The sequence below is a fragment of the Loxodonta africana genome, chromosome 24, assembly GCF_030014295.1.
Source record: "Loxodonta africana isolate mLoxAfr1 chromosome 24, mLoxAfr1.hap2, whole genome shotgun sequence".
Taxonomy (NCBI): Eukaryota; Metazoa; Chordata; class Mammalia; order Proboscidea; family Elephantidae; genus Loxodonta; species Loxodonta africana.
Window position 1 is genome coordinate 35016418 of NC_087365.1, and position 17489 is coordinate 35033906.

The following is a 17489-nucleotide window of genomic DNA, read 5'->3' on the forward strand; positions in this document are numbered from 1 at the left end:
CAGAGGGTGCCATATCAGCATGTACCAATTGCCATTATTCCTTATAATAGCTGTACAACATTCTTTTGTATAGATGAACCATAATTCATTTAACTAGGCCTCTCTTGATGGACACTTTGGTTGGTTCTCAGCTTTGCTGTAGAAATTGCAAAGCTGCATAGATCATTCTGAAAGATAATTTGGCAAACTTTGGGGGTGTACCTATAGGATAAGTTCCTGGCGGTGGGACTGCTGGGTCAGAGGATATATGCATTTCTGTAATAGTGTGCAGTTGCCTCTAGAAAGGGTTTTCCAATGTATGCTTCTGCCAACAGTGTATGCGCACGGCTCTTTCTCCTCTCTGGGTGTCCTCTTAACTTTTTTGCCCGTCCGAAAAGTGAAAAAAAAAGTTATTTGTATTTCTTTGAATTTAGGGTGAGGTTATATGGATTTGTTGTCACATGTTTATTAGACCTTTGTATCCCCCCCCGCCCCCATAATCTGCCAGTTCTTATACTTTGCCCATTTTTAAGTAAGTCATTTGCCTTTTTTGTTCTTGGTTTGTATGAACCCTTTGTTAATAAAGGAAGCTAGCTTTTTGTTATATGCGTTGCAGTTGATTTCCCCCCGTTTGTCTTTTGTAAAAGTACCTTTTAAACTGTACTACACAGTGTACATTTAAAGCTTTCATTATCTTGAATCAGGCCATTAACCGGGAATAGCTTTTTTTTAACAAAATAAACTAGTCTCTGTCTCCTGTGTAGCAGTGAGCTCCCATTGTAGGTAAATTTGAATGTAAAGGAATAATTTTGATGTCCTGCCAAAGGTCTTTATCCTACATAAATTCAGATTACATTAGATTTTTTTCTTTTAGTCAGTTTTTCCTTGTGTCCTTATTGAACGTACTTACGTTCTTCTTATTCTGGAAGCCGGAAATTTTTGGAAGGAAAAGCTAAGGTCCTCGAGGATAAACCCAACAACCAAACCCACTGCCACTGAGTCCATTCTGACTCATAGTGACCCTAAAGGACAGAGTAGAACTGCCCCATAGAGTTTCCAGGGAGCGACTGGCGGATTTGAATTGCCGACCCCTTGGTTAGCATCCGTAGTACTTAACCATTGCGCCACTAGGGTTTCCTCCTCAAGGGTAGATAGGTTAAAAGCTACAGAATCTTAGCACTCTTGCATCTTTAGAAAAATGATTTGCCTTTAAAAGTCAACATGAGAAGCATAAATGTACTCCTGATGTAATCTGATTTTGGAAAGTCCTGCTTCTGTCTTGAAATCTTTCTTTCTTTTAATTCTTTAGTACATGTCTTCAAATTAAATTGAGATTTTTGGATGATTTCTCTGGTGCCCTTACCTTTTGCCCTTTATTGTTCATCTTTCTCAGTATTTGTGTCTGAGTGGACTGGAGCAGAGACTGAGTTGAATTTCTTATCCCTATTTTCCAGGGCAGTGCCTTACTGATGGCAAGTACTCACTAATGGTTTGTTGAAATAATTGGTGTGAAATTTAAAAACAAACCCTGTCACCCCAGGAGGGTAGAGGGAGCTTTGGTGATGGGACATGAAAGCCCCATCAGCCTTTCTCTTGTTCTGTGTAATACTGGAGATGAAACTTCAAACGGGTGGGTTAGAATTACACTGAAATTGCTTTTATTTCATGATTAAGAAGCACTTTTTGACAGTTCAGCCTAAAGAAGAATTGGTTTTCTTGAGCCACTGGGAGTAATTTGCTCATCTTCATTCATTTACTGCCTTGCTCCCTCATTCCTATATTTTGACTCTAAGGCTTCCTAGGGTGCAGGGTAGGGGCGAGGACAGAGGGAAGATGTGTGGTGGAAAGAATTGATTCCAAAACCCATCAGATCTGGGCTTTTTTTCTTGGGCCCATCACTTAGTAGCTGAACCTGAACCAGAATAATTTAAGCCTAATTTCCTAATTTATGATAATACAGTTACTAATAGTTACTAATTCTGTAGCTGTGGTGGTATAGTGATTAAAACGTTCCATTGCTAACCCAAAGTTTGGCAGTTCCAAACCACTAGCCGCTCTGTGGGAGAAATATGTGGTAGGCTACTTCTGTAGATTTACAGTCTTGGAAATCCTGTGGGGTTGCTATTAGTTGGAATCGACTTGATGGCAGTGGGTTTGATGTTAGGTTTTAGTGCTGTATAGCCTTGTGCTAAATTCTACATGGATTATTTCATTTAATCCTCACACCCACTCCTTAAAGATAGGTACTATTATCATCACCATTCGCATTTTACGAGAGGACACAGATTGAGAGGGGTTAAGTAATTTGTCCAAGTACATCGAGCTAATTAGGGTGGAGCTGGGGATTCAAGCCCAAGCTTTTAACCCCTTTACATTATATTGCGTTTGTAAAAGTGGGCTGTCCTCCTGCATGGAGCCTGACAAATAATAGCAGCTCAGTGAATGTTCAGTTTTGTTCTGCCTTTTTGTTGGGTATCACTTTTTCGTATAATCTGGGAGGCCAAACTATTACTCAGAATGTTACTTAGTGTACGTGAAGTCAGAGATGAAAAGGTAGATAATTTGATGTGGTATGTCAGGCAAATCGAAAAGACTTTTCTACTGATTCGATTATACTTACCTGTCATATTTGATGTTTCGTTTTCCTGGAGTATGATAAGTAAACCCAGTCAAATCCCTTTCATACTTCCTTTTCTAGCATCCATGTGTATTAAACACTCCTGCTAATAGAGCTTTTCAGTTTAGTTTTCAGCTTCCTTAATTGTAACTGTCTACCATTTCTGCCTCAGTTTTAATTTGCTTTGTATGCTCCGCAGTATCAACTTCTCAGAGTGGGAGATTTAATGGATAACTCATCCATTACATTACATATTTTTTTTTCTTGTGGAAATGTCCATTGTGAAAGACTTTATGTATTTAACAGTTATCTAACAAAAACCTCCCCCAAATGTCTGTCAGTTTGTCTGACTGTCCAGGCTTGGGTGTTGCTGTGATGCATGCAATCAAGATGCATTGATAATTACTGGCAATTGGAATGCGAAAGTTGGAAGCAAAGAAGGAGGATCAGTAGTTGGGAAATATGGCCTTGGTGATAGAAACAATGCCGGAGATCGAATGATAGAATTTTGCAAGACCAACGACTTCTTCATTGCAAATACCTTCTTTCACCAACATAAACGGCGACTATACACATGGACCTTGCCAGATGGAACACACGGAAATCAAATTGACTACACATCTGTGGAAAGAGACGATGGAAAAGCGCAATATTATCAGTCAGAACAAGGCCAGGGGCAGACTGTGGAACAGACCATCAATTGTTCCTATACAAGTTCAAGCTGAAACTGAAGAAAATCAGAGCAAGTCCACTAGAGCCAAAATATGACCATGAGTATATCCCACCTGAATTTAGAGACCATCTGAAGAATAGATTTGACTTTTTGAACACTAGCGGCCGAAGACCAGACGAGTTGTGGAATGACATCAAGGACATCATACATAAAGAAAGTAAGAGGTCATTGAAAAAAAAGAAAAGACCAAGACGGATGTCAGAGGAGACTCTGAAACTTGCTCTAGAATGTCAAGCAGCTAAAGCAAAAAGAAGAATTGATGAAGTAAAAGAACTGAACAGAAGATTTCAAAGGGCGTCTCGAGAAGACGAAGTAAGGTTTTATAATGACGTGCAAAGAGCTGGAGATGGAAAACCAAAAGGGAAGAACACACTCGGCGTTTCTCAAGCTGAAAAAACTGAAGAAAAAATTCAAGCTTCGAGTTGCGATAGTGAAGGATTCTGTGGGGAAAATATTAAACAACACAGGAAGCATCAAAAGAAGATGGAAGGAGTACACAGAGCAATTATACCAAAAAGAGGTGGTGTGTGATCAGGAACCGATGGTACTGAAGGAAGAAGTCCAAGCTGCTCTGAAGGCATTGGCGAAAAACAAGGCTGCAGGAATTGATGGAATATGAATTGAGATGTTTCAACAAACAGATGCAGCGCTGGAGGTGCTCACTCACCTATGCCAAGAAATATGGAAGACAGCTTCCTGGCCAACTGACTGGAAGAGATCCATATTTATGCCTATTCCCAAGAAAGGTGACCCAACCAAATGGAAATTATAGAACAATATCATTAATATCACACGCAAGCAAAATTTTGCTGAAGATCATTCAAAAAGGGCTGCAGCAGTGTATTGACAGGGAACTGCCAGAAATTCAGGCCGGTTCCAGAAGAGGACGTGGAACCAGGGATATCATTGCTGATGTCAGAAGGATGTTTACCTGTGTTTTATTGACTATGCAGAGGCATTCGACTGTGTGGATCATAACAAACTATGGATAACATTGTGAAGAATGGGAATTCCAGAACACTTAATTGTGCTCATGAGGAACCTTTACATAGATCAAGAGGCAGTTGTTTGGACAGAACAAGGGGATACTGATTGGTTTAAAGTCAGGAAAGGTGTGCGTCAGGGTTGTATTCTTTCACCATACCTATTCAATCTGTATGCTGAGGCAATAATCTGAGAAGCTGGACCAGATGAAGAAGAACGGGGCATCAGGATTGGAGGAAGACTCATTAACAACCTGCGTTATGCAGATGACACAACCTTGCTTGCTGAAAACGAAGAGGACTTGAAGCACTTACTAATGAAGATCAAAGACCACAGCCTTCAGTATGGATTACATCTAACAGAAAATAACAAAAATCCTCACAACTGGACCAATGAGCAACATCATGATAAACGGAGAAGATATTGAAGTTGTGAAGGATTTCATTTTACTTGAATCCACAATCAACAGCCATGGAAGCAGCAGTCAAGAAATCAAAGGACGCATTGCATTGGGTAAATCTGCAGCCCACCCACCCACCACAGTCAAGTCAATTCCGATTCATAGCGACCCTACTGCTGCAAAGGACCTCTTTAAAGTGTTGAAGAGCAAAGATGTCACCTTGGAGACTAAGGTGCATCTGACCCAAGCCATGGTATTTTCAATCGCATCATATGCATGTGAAAGCTGGACAATTAATAAGGAAGACCGAAAAAGAATTGATGCCTTTGAATTGTGGTGTTGGCGAAGGATATTGAATATACCATGGACTGCCAAAAGAAGGAACAAATCTGTCTTGGAAGAAGTGCAGCCAGAATGCTCCTTAGAAGCAAGGATGGCGAGGCTGCGTCTTACATACATGTTGTCAGGAGGGATCCGTCCCTGGAGAAGGACATCATGCTTGGCAGAGTACAGGGTCAATGGAAAAGAGGAAGACCCTCAACGAGGTGAATTGACACAGTGGCTGCAACAATGAGCTCAAGCATAACGATTGTAAGGATGGCTCAGGACCCGGCACTGTTTTGTTCTGTTGTGCATAGGGTCGCCATGAGTCGGAACCGACTCGACAGCACCTAACAACAACACCAACAAAAACCTCATTGCTATCAAGTCAATTGTGACTCACAGTGACCCTATAGGATAAGGTAGAACTGTTCCATAGGGCTTCAAGGCTGTAATCTTTGTGGAAGTGGACTGCCACATCTTTCTCCCTCAGAGTGGCTGGTGGATTCTAACCACCGACCATTCAGTTAGCAGACCGTTGCTTAACCGCTGCACCACCAGGGCTCTTTAAAGATTGTCTACAACCTGTGTTTTGTCTTTTTTTAATTTTACTTTAGGAAAAGGTTTGCAGAGCAAATCAGTTTCTCTTTAAGGAATTAATACACATATTGTTTTCTGACATTGGTTGCCAACTCCAAGGCATGTCAACACTCTTCCCTTTTCGACCTTGGGTTCCCCATTATCAGCTCTCCTGTCCTCTCCTGCCTTCTTGTCCTTGCCCCTGAGCCGGTGTGCCCATTTAGTCTCATTTTGTTTTATGGGCCTATCTTATCTGTGGCTGAAGGGTGGACCTCAGGAGTGCTTCAGTACTGAGTTAAAAGGATGTCTGCGGGCCATACTCTTGGAGTTTCTCCAGTTTCTGTCAGACCAGAGAATCTGGACTTTTTTTGTGAGTTAGAATTTTGTCCTATCTACATTGTTCTCTAGCTCTGTCTGGGACCCTTTATTGTCATCCCTGTCAGAGCAGTCAGTGGTGATAGCTGCGCACCATCTAGTTGTGCTGGACTCAGTCAGGTGGAGGCTATGATACTTGCGGTCCATTAGTCCTTTAGACTAATCTTTACTTGTATCTTTGGTTTTCTTCATTCTGCCTTGGTCCAGACAGGGTAGGACCAGTGGAATGTCTTAGATGGCCTCTCACAAGCTTTTAAGATTGCTACTTACCAGAGTAGAATGTAGAACATTTTCTTTATAAAGTATATTATGCCAGTTGAGCTAGATGTCCCTTGAGACCATGGACCCCAGTGCTCATTTCTGTAATTCGGTCCCCCAGGGAGTTTGGATGTGCCTGTGAAGCTTCCATGACCTTGCCTTGGTTAAATTATGCTGACTCTCCCAGTATTGTGTACTGTTTTTTTTCTCACCCTTCACCAAAGTTACCACTTACCTATTGTCTTTTTTTTTTTTTTAAATGCATGTGAATTTTAATGTTTGCTGAAAGCAGTGTAATTTTGCATCATTCCTTTTTCGCATAATATATTGCAGGCAAATTCTTTATAAGATGTGATGCCGTTACACATCAGATAGAAGGACCCATGTTTGTGATTTTCCACCTTCATTCATTGTAAAGATTGTGCTTCTAGTATGTGTCAGGTGTTGCCCTGACTGTGCTCTGGCATTGTTTGGGCAGTCCACACTGTAGAAATCCAGGGTTTAGTGGGAGAGACGAAGTTAGTCTGGAGTAGCCTGCTACATGAGGTGCCCTGCTTGAGTGCTTCAGGAAGTCAGAGGGGCTAGATCTCCATGAGAATCACCACTAGGCCCTTTGATTGCATTTGGCCCTTCGCAGATTACCTCAGTGATCCCAGGAACTGGTCTTTTGTGTGGGCCACTTTTCAGATAAATGGCCTCATTTGATACATTTTTTTTCTAAAAGCAAAATAGCTTTACTTTTTAATCCTGATTACATAGGTAGGTTTTACTCATTTAGAAAATCACTACCAATTCTAGTACTGAAGGACTTGATTAAAAAAAAAAGTGAGCACAAATACACAAAATAGGATTGAGAATGGGAAGATGACTTAAGATTCAAAAGCAATGAAAAAAATTGTATAAAGAGAAAAAAAAGAAAAAACCCAAAAGCAGTAAAAGGAATTAGAATATTTTGTATTATTCTATGCTGGTAAAATAAAAAATCTGTATAAAATGGGTAATTACTTTGGAAAATATAAATTGTCAGAATTAACTCAAGAAGTAGAAAATATAAATGGATCAAAGAAAGTATAAACAGATCTTGTCCAGTCTTCCTGAAGTAGAGCCAGATATCAGTGATTCTCCAAGCTTTTGTTTGCTTCCTTCAAGTAGCAGTTAAACTTGCAGTTATTACAGTTATGTGTTTACTGGCTAAATTTTTGTCTTCCCCCAGTAGACTGAAGGCTTCATGAGGGCAAGAACTGTGTGTCTTTTGGTCTTGACTGTTTCCCTAATGCCAGACTTTAAGTAGGTTCTCAGTAAATATTTGTTGAAAGCAGTCGTAAATGATTTAATTTGACCTTGAGCGTAATTGTTTTTGAAGTTCTTAGAGAGGTCTCTTACAGGTGAGTCCTTAGTAAGCAGTGCTTGAAGCAGGGTCTCCTCACAAATCCAGAGACTGCAGGATGCTGAATAATAGACAGGGAGGAACCAGTGGAAGGCACGCCTGTGTTAGAATGAGAGAGTGAAAGAAGGCGGTGACAAGGTTTTCTGGAGCTTTGTGTTTTGAATAATGCCTGTTTGTCTCTTATGTGTAGTGAGTGATGCTCTACTCTGGGCAGACTTTGCCTAAGTTTCATAAATATTTAATTGGCTTTTTCAGGAGAATAAAGGCAGCCCCGTTGATGACTGAAAATGACAAAGCATCCACCTAACAGACGAGGAATCAGCTTTGAAGTGGGAGCCCAGTTGGAAGCCCGGGACCGATTAAAAAACTGGTACTTTTACAATTTTCTGTTAATTAAAGCCCCTCTGTAAAGGATCTTTGTCAGCACTGATAAAGAGTGGTAGCCTAGGCTTTTTTTTGTGTTGTTTTCCTGCTCACTGACTCTTGGAAGATGGACGGAGACTTAAGGCTAGAGCCGTGGAATGTCCTTTTTCTTTGGTGCTTGGATCTCTGTGTTCATACTTGTTTCCCTTTTTTTCTTGTTCAGCCAGAGGAAAAAGAAACATGAGTTGATACAGGGAATGGAAGAGTTAATAGGGGCAGTGTTCTTGTTCTTGGCTGCCTGTCAGGAAGAAGAGAGGAGAAAAAGATCAGAGGTGGAAGAATGAAGGAAAGGGCTTAGATGGAAATAGCTCCTGTGTTGTGAACAGCCCCTCCTGTTTTCTTGGGTGTGTTGTAGTGTGGTTGAAATATAGTCATCACGCAAGGGCACTTCAGGGTGATTGGATTCCAGAGCTGAGAGGTTGTATGTACTCCAGACTTTGACATTGACCTGTGACCTCTGGCTAGTAATTAGCCACTTTGGGCATCAGGTTCATCTGTAAATGTGGGTACTAATAATATTGACCTCACAGGGTTGTTTTGAAAATCAAATAATAAAACTGTGTGGGGAAAAGCCTTATAAACTGTACAATTGTGGTTGTTGTTGAGAACATCCTAGAATTTAGTCATTTGTTAGTGCTCAAGGTGAGGGTGGGGTTTCAGAATTCAAACCCTTTTGAGTTTTCCTGTGGAAGAGATAAGCCCCCTCTCCTGGGGATTATCTTTAAATAGACAGGTTGACCAGTTCCTGGGTTGTAGGAAGAAAAAACTGGAAGGGGGCAGAGAAGTGGCTGGAGCAGAAAACTGTCTCCGTTGCTTTTTGGAGCTGAAAGATTTGATCTTAGGATTAGAGACACTTTGAACACCGAGTTGTTTTTAGGCTGTTTGTGTTGTCTATAATTATTTCCTTTTTTGGTTTCTTTTAGTATTTTGTAAGGCAGCTGTTTGGTGCCAGGGAATCAAGAGAAAGGATTTTTTGTTTGTTTTAATTTGGGAAAAAATTAAAATACAGAAAAATATAATAATAAAATCTGTGTACTTGTTACTCAGAACTAATAAATATTAACATTTTTGTTTCATTCGATTTATATTTTAAGATGAAAGAAACAAAAGACATTTCTGATGTAATGAAAGTACCCTTTATGCTCTTCCCAATTCAATTCCCTTCCCTCATTCTGTAGAGGAATTCCGTAGATACAGTAGAAGTTGGTTGTATCCTTTCTGTCCATGTTTTTACCATTATACTACATATATGTATCCATAAATTATAATTAGAATCATTTTGTGTTTTTAAAAAACTTATAGAAATGACGTCATACTGTTAGTTTCATTTCTGCATGTTGCTTTTTATACTCAACATGTTTTTATGATTTGTCCATATTGATATATGGACTATTCATTCTAACTTCTGTGTGGAGTTATGAATATACCACATTTTATTTATCCGGTCCCCTACTGATGGGCATTTAGATTCTCAGTTTTTCACTTTGTTCAAAGTGCTTCCATGACTATCCTTGTAAATGTCTTTGTGCACATGTGCAAGAATATTTCTTGGGTGGTGGCTTTTAAACTTTTTGACCACAACCTACAGGAAGAAACATTTTAAATCCAGTGCAGTACCCACTCATACATGCATATAAATTTATCTGAAGCAAAAATTTTGTGAAACAATACTTACCCTTAATACATACATGGTACTCTGATAATTTTTTTTCTATTTCCTTAAAACACGAAAAAATGCTAGTCAAGAAGTATTCGTTTGATTTTACAACCTACTGATGGTTCTTGAGCTGTGGTTTGATACCTTTAGTTTTACTGGACATAGCCAAGTTGCTCTCCAAAATGCTTATATTAATTTATAAGCCCACCAATAGTACGGGAAACTTCTGTTTCTTCATATCTTTACCAACCCTCGCCTTTGACAGACTTTTTAGTTTTGTCATTCTGTTAGTTACGAAATTTTATTGTTGTTTTATTTTGTGTTGCCTTTATTGCATCTCTTTAGACATCTGTTGATTTGTCCTTTTCTGTTTTTCTATTGAATTATTTGTCTTTTCTTACCGATTTATAGATGTTTTTAATAATACGTTACTGATTGCAATTCTTTGTTAATTTGTGTTGCAAAAATATTCTGCTCGCCCGTGGCATTTCTTTTCATTTGTTTATGGTATCTTTCATTGTACATTAAGTCCTAAGTTTTAGAATTAAAAATGTGTATTATCAAACTTTATGGATTTTCCTTTTTGTGATTCGATTATGCCATTCTTCCCTACCAGGTAGTTAAAAATTATTCTTTTATATTCTTCTAAAAGGTTTAAAATTTTGCTCTTCACGTTTGATCCTCCTGGGACTGATTGTGTATATGGGATGATCTTGGTCATTAATATTATCATTTTCACAATGTGAATAGCCAGTTGCCCTAAAGTTATGTGTACAATAGCCTATCCTTCCCCAACTGTTCTTCAGTACCACTTCTATACGTCAAGTCCTGTATTTACATAGGTCTGTTCTGTGCTCTTTTTTTTTTTTTTTTTTAGTTCTGAGCTCTTTAGTCTATTTCACCGGCTTATGTTTACTCCTGTGCTAATAACAACACATTATTTAATTGATATTGCTTTAAAGTAAGTTTTGATATCTAGTAAGACAGATTTTGTCTCTTTGGGTTTTGCTTTATTTTGTGTGACTATTTTTAGACCTTTACTCTTCAATGTGAATTTTTGTATTGTTGAGTTTCTCAAAAACACTGCTGCAGCTTTTAAATAAATTGTATTGAATTTATAAATTAATTTGGGGGAATTGACATCTTTATGATAGAGTTTCTATCCTTGAAGATATTATACCTTTGTTTTTATTCACATTTTCCTTTATGAACTTTAGTAATGTTTTATAGCCTCCAAAAAAGAGGTTACATATCATCTATTAGATTTACTCCTGGATGGAAATAAAATCAGTGCAATTCAACTGTTCCACTTTGGTTCTGACACCAGCTGCACATGCAGCTCTTCTTTCTCTGACTCTTAACTACCAAGAGCTAGGTCAGACCTCACAAGACAAAGGGCACAGTCCTTCAGACTGCTAGATCTCCCCAGGACTTCAGCGGCCAGCTGCATGACACCTGTGAGATCCTCACTTCTGATCTAAAGCAAACAAACAAAAAAATTAAACCAGCTGTTGGCATGTAAATTCCAACTCAAGATAACCCCATGTGTTACTGAATGGAACTGCTCCAAAGGATTTTCCTGGCTGTAATCTTTACGAAAGCAGATTGGCAGGCCTTTCTTCCGTGGTGCCACTGGGTATATCCAAACCACCAACCTCTAGGTTAGTAGTAGTGTGCAAACCGTCTGCACCACCCGGGGACCTTTGCTTCTCATCTGCTGGCTACAAATATGGCCTTTACCTCTACCCCTTCAGGATACCAACCTTAAGCTCAGGGGTTCCCAGGGCCCCCTCCTTTCTGCCATGCTGGCTCCCACTACTTCCCCAGGTTCTAGAACTCACTTACAGAACTCAATGGGAAGCGCTATACTTATTGAAAAAAGAAAAAAAAAAAACTTATTACTACAGTTTTATTACAGCAAAAGGGATACAAACGAAGATGTATAGGGTGAGGTCTGGGAGGGTTCCCAAAAAGGGACAGGCTATCCTCCCACATGCATGGATGTCCTTACCAACCAGGAAGCCCATTGAGCCTTTATTGGGCCTCATTATGTAGGCATGATTGACTGAATCATTCTCCACCCTCCTCCCCCCCATGGAAAGTCAGGAAGTGGTCTTTCTGGGCTGGCCAGCCCGCACCTGAGTCACCTCATTAGCATAAACCCTGAGGTGTAGCCTGGAGACTTTATCAAAGACACTAATCACTGGAGTAATTCCAAGGTTTTAGAGGTTATCTCTCAGGAATCAAGGACAAAGACCAAATTCCATAGGTGAAGTTAAATTCTTTAGCTCACAACTCCTAAGTACCTTCTAGTTTTTGTTGCTACAATGAATGGGTCTGTTTATATTACATTTTTATTTGCTTATTGCTGGTATGTAGAAGTGCTGTTGATTTTGTGTGCTGGTCTTGTATCCAGGAACCTTGATGTATTTGTTCTAATGGTTCTTTTGGATTTTCTACGTAGAACATCATATATCTGCAAACAATAGTTTGCTTCTTCCTTCCCATTCCTTGTGGCTTTTATTTCATCTGTCTCCTGCGCTCTCACTCTGGTTGTCTTGACCAGGACCATGCCAGTGTAAAGGTGAATGGTAGTGGTGATAGTGGCCTTCCTTGTCTTGCTTTTTGATTTTAATGGGAACACATTTGAAATTTTGCCATTTAGATAATGCTTCCTTTAGGGTCATGGTAGATGCTTTTAATCAGATTAAGGAAGTCCTGTCTATTCCTTATTTGCTGGAAGTTTTTCTTTAGTCTGAGTGAATATTGATTTTTTTTCTTTTTTTTATTGTGATAAATATGTATGTAACAAAACCTTTGACATTTTAACAATCTTTACATGTACAGTTAAATGACTTCAATTATGTTCGTCATGTTCTTCAACCAGTACCCTTACCTGTTTACAAATTCTGCCATCACCCTTAACAAGCTCAGTGTTTAGCATTGAGTCCTGCTTTTCCACTCCCTCTCCCCCATCCCTGGGAACCATTAATAAACTTTGATCTCTGTACACTTGCCTAGTCTAGATATTTCGTGTAAGTGAGGTCATACAATACTTGTCCTTTTCTGATGAACCTATTTCACTCAGCATGATGCTTCCAGAGTTCATCCATATTGTAGCTTGTGTTAAGACTTATTTCTCTTTATGGCTGAGTAATATTCCAGTGTATGAATTGTCAAAAAACCTAATGCTCAGAAAAACACCAAAAATTAGTGTAACAGAATGTATTTATTGTGAGTAGATACTATTGGTATCTGGCATCAACCCGGAGGGAAGACATATCAGCCTGGAAGACATACTGGAAAGGGGACAGTGAAAGTGGGTTATATAGGCCATTGTTATGTTAATTCCTCAGGAGATAACATCAAAACACATGCAGGTTCAACACCCTTGGAGAAACAGAGTCATTAAGGACTTGCCACACATTTTCCAGTCAGACCCTGGGGTTCTTACTCCTTGAAACTCGGTGCACATAGGTAATTTTCCAAAAGAGCCCAGTGCCTAAGGCAAACGTATCTTCCCTAAGGTGCTTACTAGGCTATTCTGTGACTTGAAGGTGGCTTTAGAAAAACAGTTCCTTAAAGGCGCAAGGTTCAAAAGAACACCAAAGGGCAAATGGCCTGGATGGCTCACCCCAATTTCATGAATCCAGAAATCTGGATTCCAGGAGAATCAAAACGATTTTGTCAGTATGTACCACATTTTGTTTATCCATTCTTCTGTCCGTGGGCATTTAGGCTGGTTTTGGCTATCGTGAATAGTGCTGTCGTGAACATTGATGTACAAGTATCTGTTTGCACTCCTGCTTTGTTTCTTTTGGGCGTGTAGCTAGGAGTGGAATTGCTGGCTCATATGGTAATTCTATGCTTAGCTTTTTGAGGAACCTCCAAACTGTTTTCCAAAGTGGCTGTACCATTTTATATTACCATTAGCAATGGATGAGGGTTCCGGTTTCTCCACATCCTTGCCAACACCTGTTGTTTTTTTCAAATCATAGCTACCCTAGTGGATGTGAAGTGATACCTCATTGTGGTTTGATTCAATGGTTAAGTGCTTGGTTGCTAACTGAAAGGTCAGTGATTTGAGCCCACCAGCTGCTTCACCAGTGAAAGGTGTGGCGGTGTGCTTCTGCAAAGATACAGCTTTGGAAACCTTATGGGACAGTTCTGCTCTGTCCTATAGATTCTGTATGAGTCAGAATAGACTCGAGATGGCACACAACAACGACTAATGTGGTCCAACGATTTGCGATGGACAGCTAACCTAAAGGTTGGTGGTGCTGCAGAAGAAAGACCTGGCAGTCTGCTTTTGTAAAGATTATAGCTAAGAAAATGCTATGTAGCAGTTCTACTCTGTAACACATGGAATTGCCATGAGTTGAAATTAACTCAACAGCAACAGGGTTAATGACTAAAAACACTGAGCATCTTTTCCTGTGCTTATTGGCCATTTGTATATCCTCTTTGGTGAAGTGTCTTTTCAAGTTCTTTGGACATTTTTTGATTGGATTGTTTGTCTTTTTGTTTGTCTGTTGCTTTTCTGGATATTAAACCATTATCTGATGTATATATTGTTTTTAAAAATTATCATCCAATCTGTAGGTTGTCTCTTTACTTTCTCGATAAAGTCCTTTGATGCGCAAAAGTGTTTTTTTTTTGTGTGTGTGTGATTTAGGTCAAAGTTTACAAAGTAAGTTATTTTCTCATTAAACAGTTAATACACAAATTGTTTTTGTGACATTGGTTGCCTACACAGCGATGTGTCAACACTCTCCAGTTCTCCACCCCAGTTTCCCTGTTTTCATTCGTCCAGTTTTCCTGTCCCTTCCTGCCTTCTCATCTTTACTTTTGGGCTGGTGTGCTTGTTAGCCTCGTATATGTGATTAAACTGTGAAGCACATCCCTCGTGTATGTTATTGTCGGCCCTGTAACCAAACCAAAACCAAACCCATTGCCATCAAGTTGGTTCCGACTCATTGTGACTCTATGGTCCTATAGACCTGTCTAATCTTTGGCTGAAGAGTGAACCCCAGGAGTGACTTCAGTACTGAGTTAAAAGGGTGTCAGGGGCCATACTCTTGGGGTTTCTCCAGTCTCTGTCAGACCAGCAAGCTGTTTTTTTTTTTTGTTGTTGTTGTTGTTCTACATTTTTCTCCCTTTCTGTCTGGGAGCACAAAAGTTTCTAATTTTGATGAGGTCCCATTTATCTGTTTTGTCTTTTGCTACTTGTGCTTTTGGTGTCATACCTAAAAATCACTTATTAAAAACTAGGTCCTGAAGCATTACTTCTGTGCTTTCTTCTAAGAGTTTCATGGTTTTAGTTTTTATATTTAGGCTTTTGATCCATTTTGAGTTAGTTTTTACATATGGTGTGAGGTAAGGGTCCAGGTTCATTCTTTTGCTTGTGAAGATTCAATTGTTCCAGCACTGTTTATTAAAGAGACTTATTCTTTCCTCATTGGATGGATTTGACACACTTGTTGAAAATCAATTGACCATGGATGTATGAGTTTGAGTGTTGAATTTAATACTTTATGGGCATATGATGAATTGATCATATGTATTTTTTTCCTTTAATCTATTAATATGCTATGTGGGATTAATAGGTTTTCTAATGTTGAACAGTCTTGTCTTTAATTCCTGGCTTAACTGCATTAGGCCATTGAGTAAGTGAATAAATTACCAGATTGAGTTAGTTAATGTTTTTTGTGGGGATTTTTGTATTCATGCTCATTAGGACTTTTGGTTTTTAACCTCTTCTTGTGCTGTCCTTGTCCAGTTTCAGTGCAGATTTACACTAGTCTTAGAAAATGAGGAGGGTGTTTTTTTCCTTTATTCTCTGCAGCAATTTTTTGAAGCTTTGTTAAATCTTACCTATAATCCTTTTTGTTAGAATAGATTTTAGATCCATGAGTCAATTATTTTGATTTTGTTTATACTTACATCATATTTTTTTCTAATGTGCTATAACATTATTTTGTAAAATAGGAAAGTTACTTGTAATTCCAACAACCTAACAAATTAGTCTTTTCTGTAATTGTTTATGTAAACAATCATGATCAGGGTATATATAGGATTTTTATATACTCTTTTTTTTCTTTTAGTTAATATATTAGCATAATCTTAGCATTACCTGTTTATTCTCTTGAGTGGATACATTATATTTCAGTTCAGCATTCTGCCATTGTAGAGCTTTTTTGCTTCCAGTTTTTTGTATTTATTTACTCATTCATTTATTTGTTAATTTTGCAAGCTTTATGTCAAGCACTGAATAGAATGCTGTCCCTGCCTGCATTTGGTCTTATAGTGGGGACAGACGGATCAGCTGGTGGCCGGAGTGGTCTGGTTTTAGACCACTGGGCTAAGGCAGCAGTCCAGGGAAGGAAGGAAGAGCCCTACTGCTCCAGTGGGGAGGTGGGAAAGGCTTCTCGGGGAAGGTGAGGCTGGAGCCGTGAGTAAGCTGCAGTAAACATTTGGGAACACGCACGGTTTTGGGGGAGAGGGCTGCCAGTGCTGTAGGATCAGTTCTAAAAGTCACATGGCTGAATTTCTTTGGATGCTGGTGACTACAGAGAAGTCCAGTGTCTTTGTGCCGTGCTCAGATAAATTTGCTGCCTGAATCCTCTTCCAAGTGGAAGGAGCAAATCAACAGTTCAGCCTGTGATCTGTAGATTGTAGCATTTCCACAGAAGTTTTAAAGCTAAAACCTAGTGTAGTGACAAATGCTTGTAATTTATTTTAGAGTAAGGAGTTCTGGATTAGAGTCTCAGTTACTCCACTTCTAGCCAAGTTTTCTTGGTCAAGTTACTTTACCTCTTCAAACCTCAGTTTCCTTGTAGGCAAAACAGAAAATTACAACTGGATTGTTGTGTGGATTAGGTAGGATCATTCTTGTGCAAGCATTTTGTATTTCACATTGCCAGGAAAATGCAGCCATTCATTTTGTTTTTAATTGTGTTTTCCCTGTAAAAGCGAAAACGTGGCCAATTTGTAAGAATTTTTAGGAGCAGTCTGAAGTTAACCTTTAAAAGAATCCTTGGGCCAGGTTTATGGGTATAATGCACTTCATTGCTTGGTCTGAATTTTCCACTGGGCAGCCCTGTGAGGAATGGGTGTCATTATGAGCCTCACTTCACCAGTAAGAAAAAGAGGCTCAGAGAGATGAAGTCATCTGCCCAAAGTCAGCGTGTGTGGGGGAGGGTGGTGGTGGTGGTTTGAACCCAGGCAGACTTGAGTTCATAGCTTCTTTGAAATAACCAGAACTTTCGGAGTGTCTTTAATCTGCTTGACTTCTATTTTTTTAAAAAAGCACTTAAAAACACATTCTGGTAATGTTTCCCCCAAATTCCTAATGTAGAGGACTAGACATTTAAAAGGGCATTATTAATTGTTTGGTTTGAATGTCTTTGACTTTGAATGTTGTTGTTGTGTGCTGTCCAGTTGATTCCCACTGGTATCGACCCCACAGGACAGAACAGAACTGCTCCATAGCATTTCCTAAGCTGTAAATCTTTATGAGCAGATTGTCAGGTCTTTTCTTCCGCAGAGCTGCTGGTGAGTTTGAACCAGTGGCCTTTCGGTTAGCAGGTGAGCGCTTAACCAGTTTATTGAGATGAAACATGGTGTGAGGGTTAGGGTCCAGCTCCTCACAGCTTATTTCCTTTTGACTTTTACCTCTGAATCCTTGCATTATTTGTTCCTATTTTTGGATTTCTGAAGTAAATGAGTTCCGGCTTTCTATTGTGAAAATTTTCAAACATAATGAAAAGTTGAGAG

At 39.3% G+C, this 17489-nt stretch overlaps 1 protein-coding gene across 4 annotated transcripts in view; it reads left to right on the top strand.

Moving 5' to 3' along the window:
* The window catches only part of PHF20 (PHD finger protein 20), a 147157-nt gene that overhangs the window by 15305 nt on the left and 114363 nt on the right, over positions 1-17489 (top strand). For 3 of the 4 annotated variants that reach the window (XM_003411689.4, XM_010591651.3, XM_064276045.1), the window contains exon 2: positions 7889-8003. In XM_003411689.4, coding sequence (XP_003411737.2) covers positions 7921-8003 — 83 coding nt within the window. In that variant the 5' untranslated portion in view covers positions 7889-7920. Of the gene's footprint in view, positions 1-7888; positions 8004-17489 lie in introns of those variants that run through there. The other variant, XM_010591652.3, reaches the window with a different exon arrangement.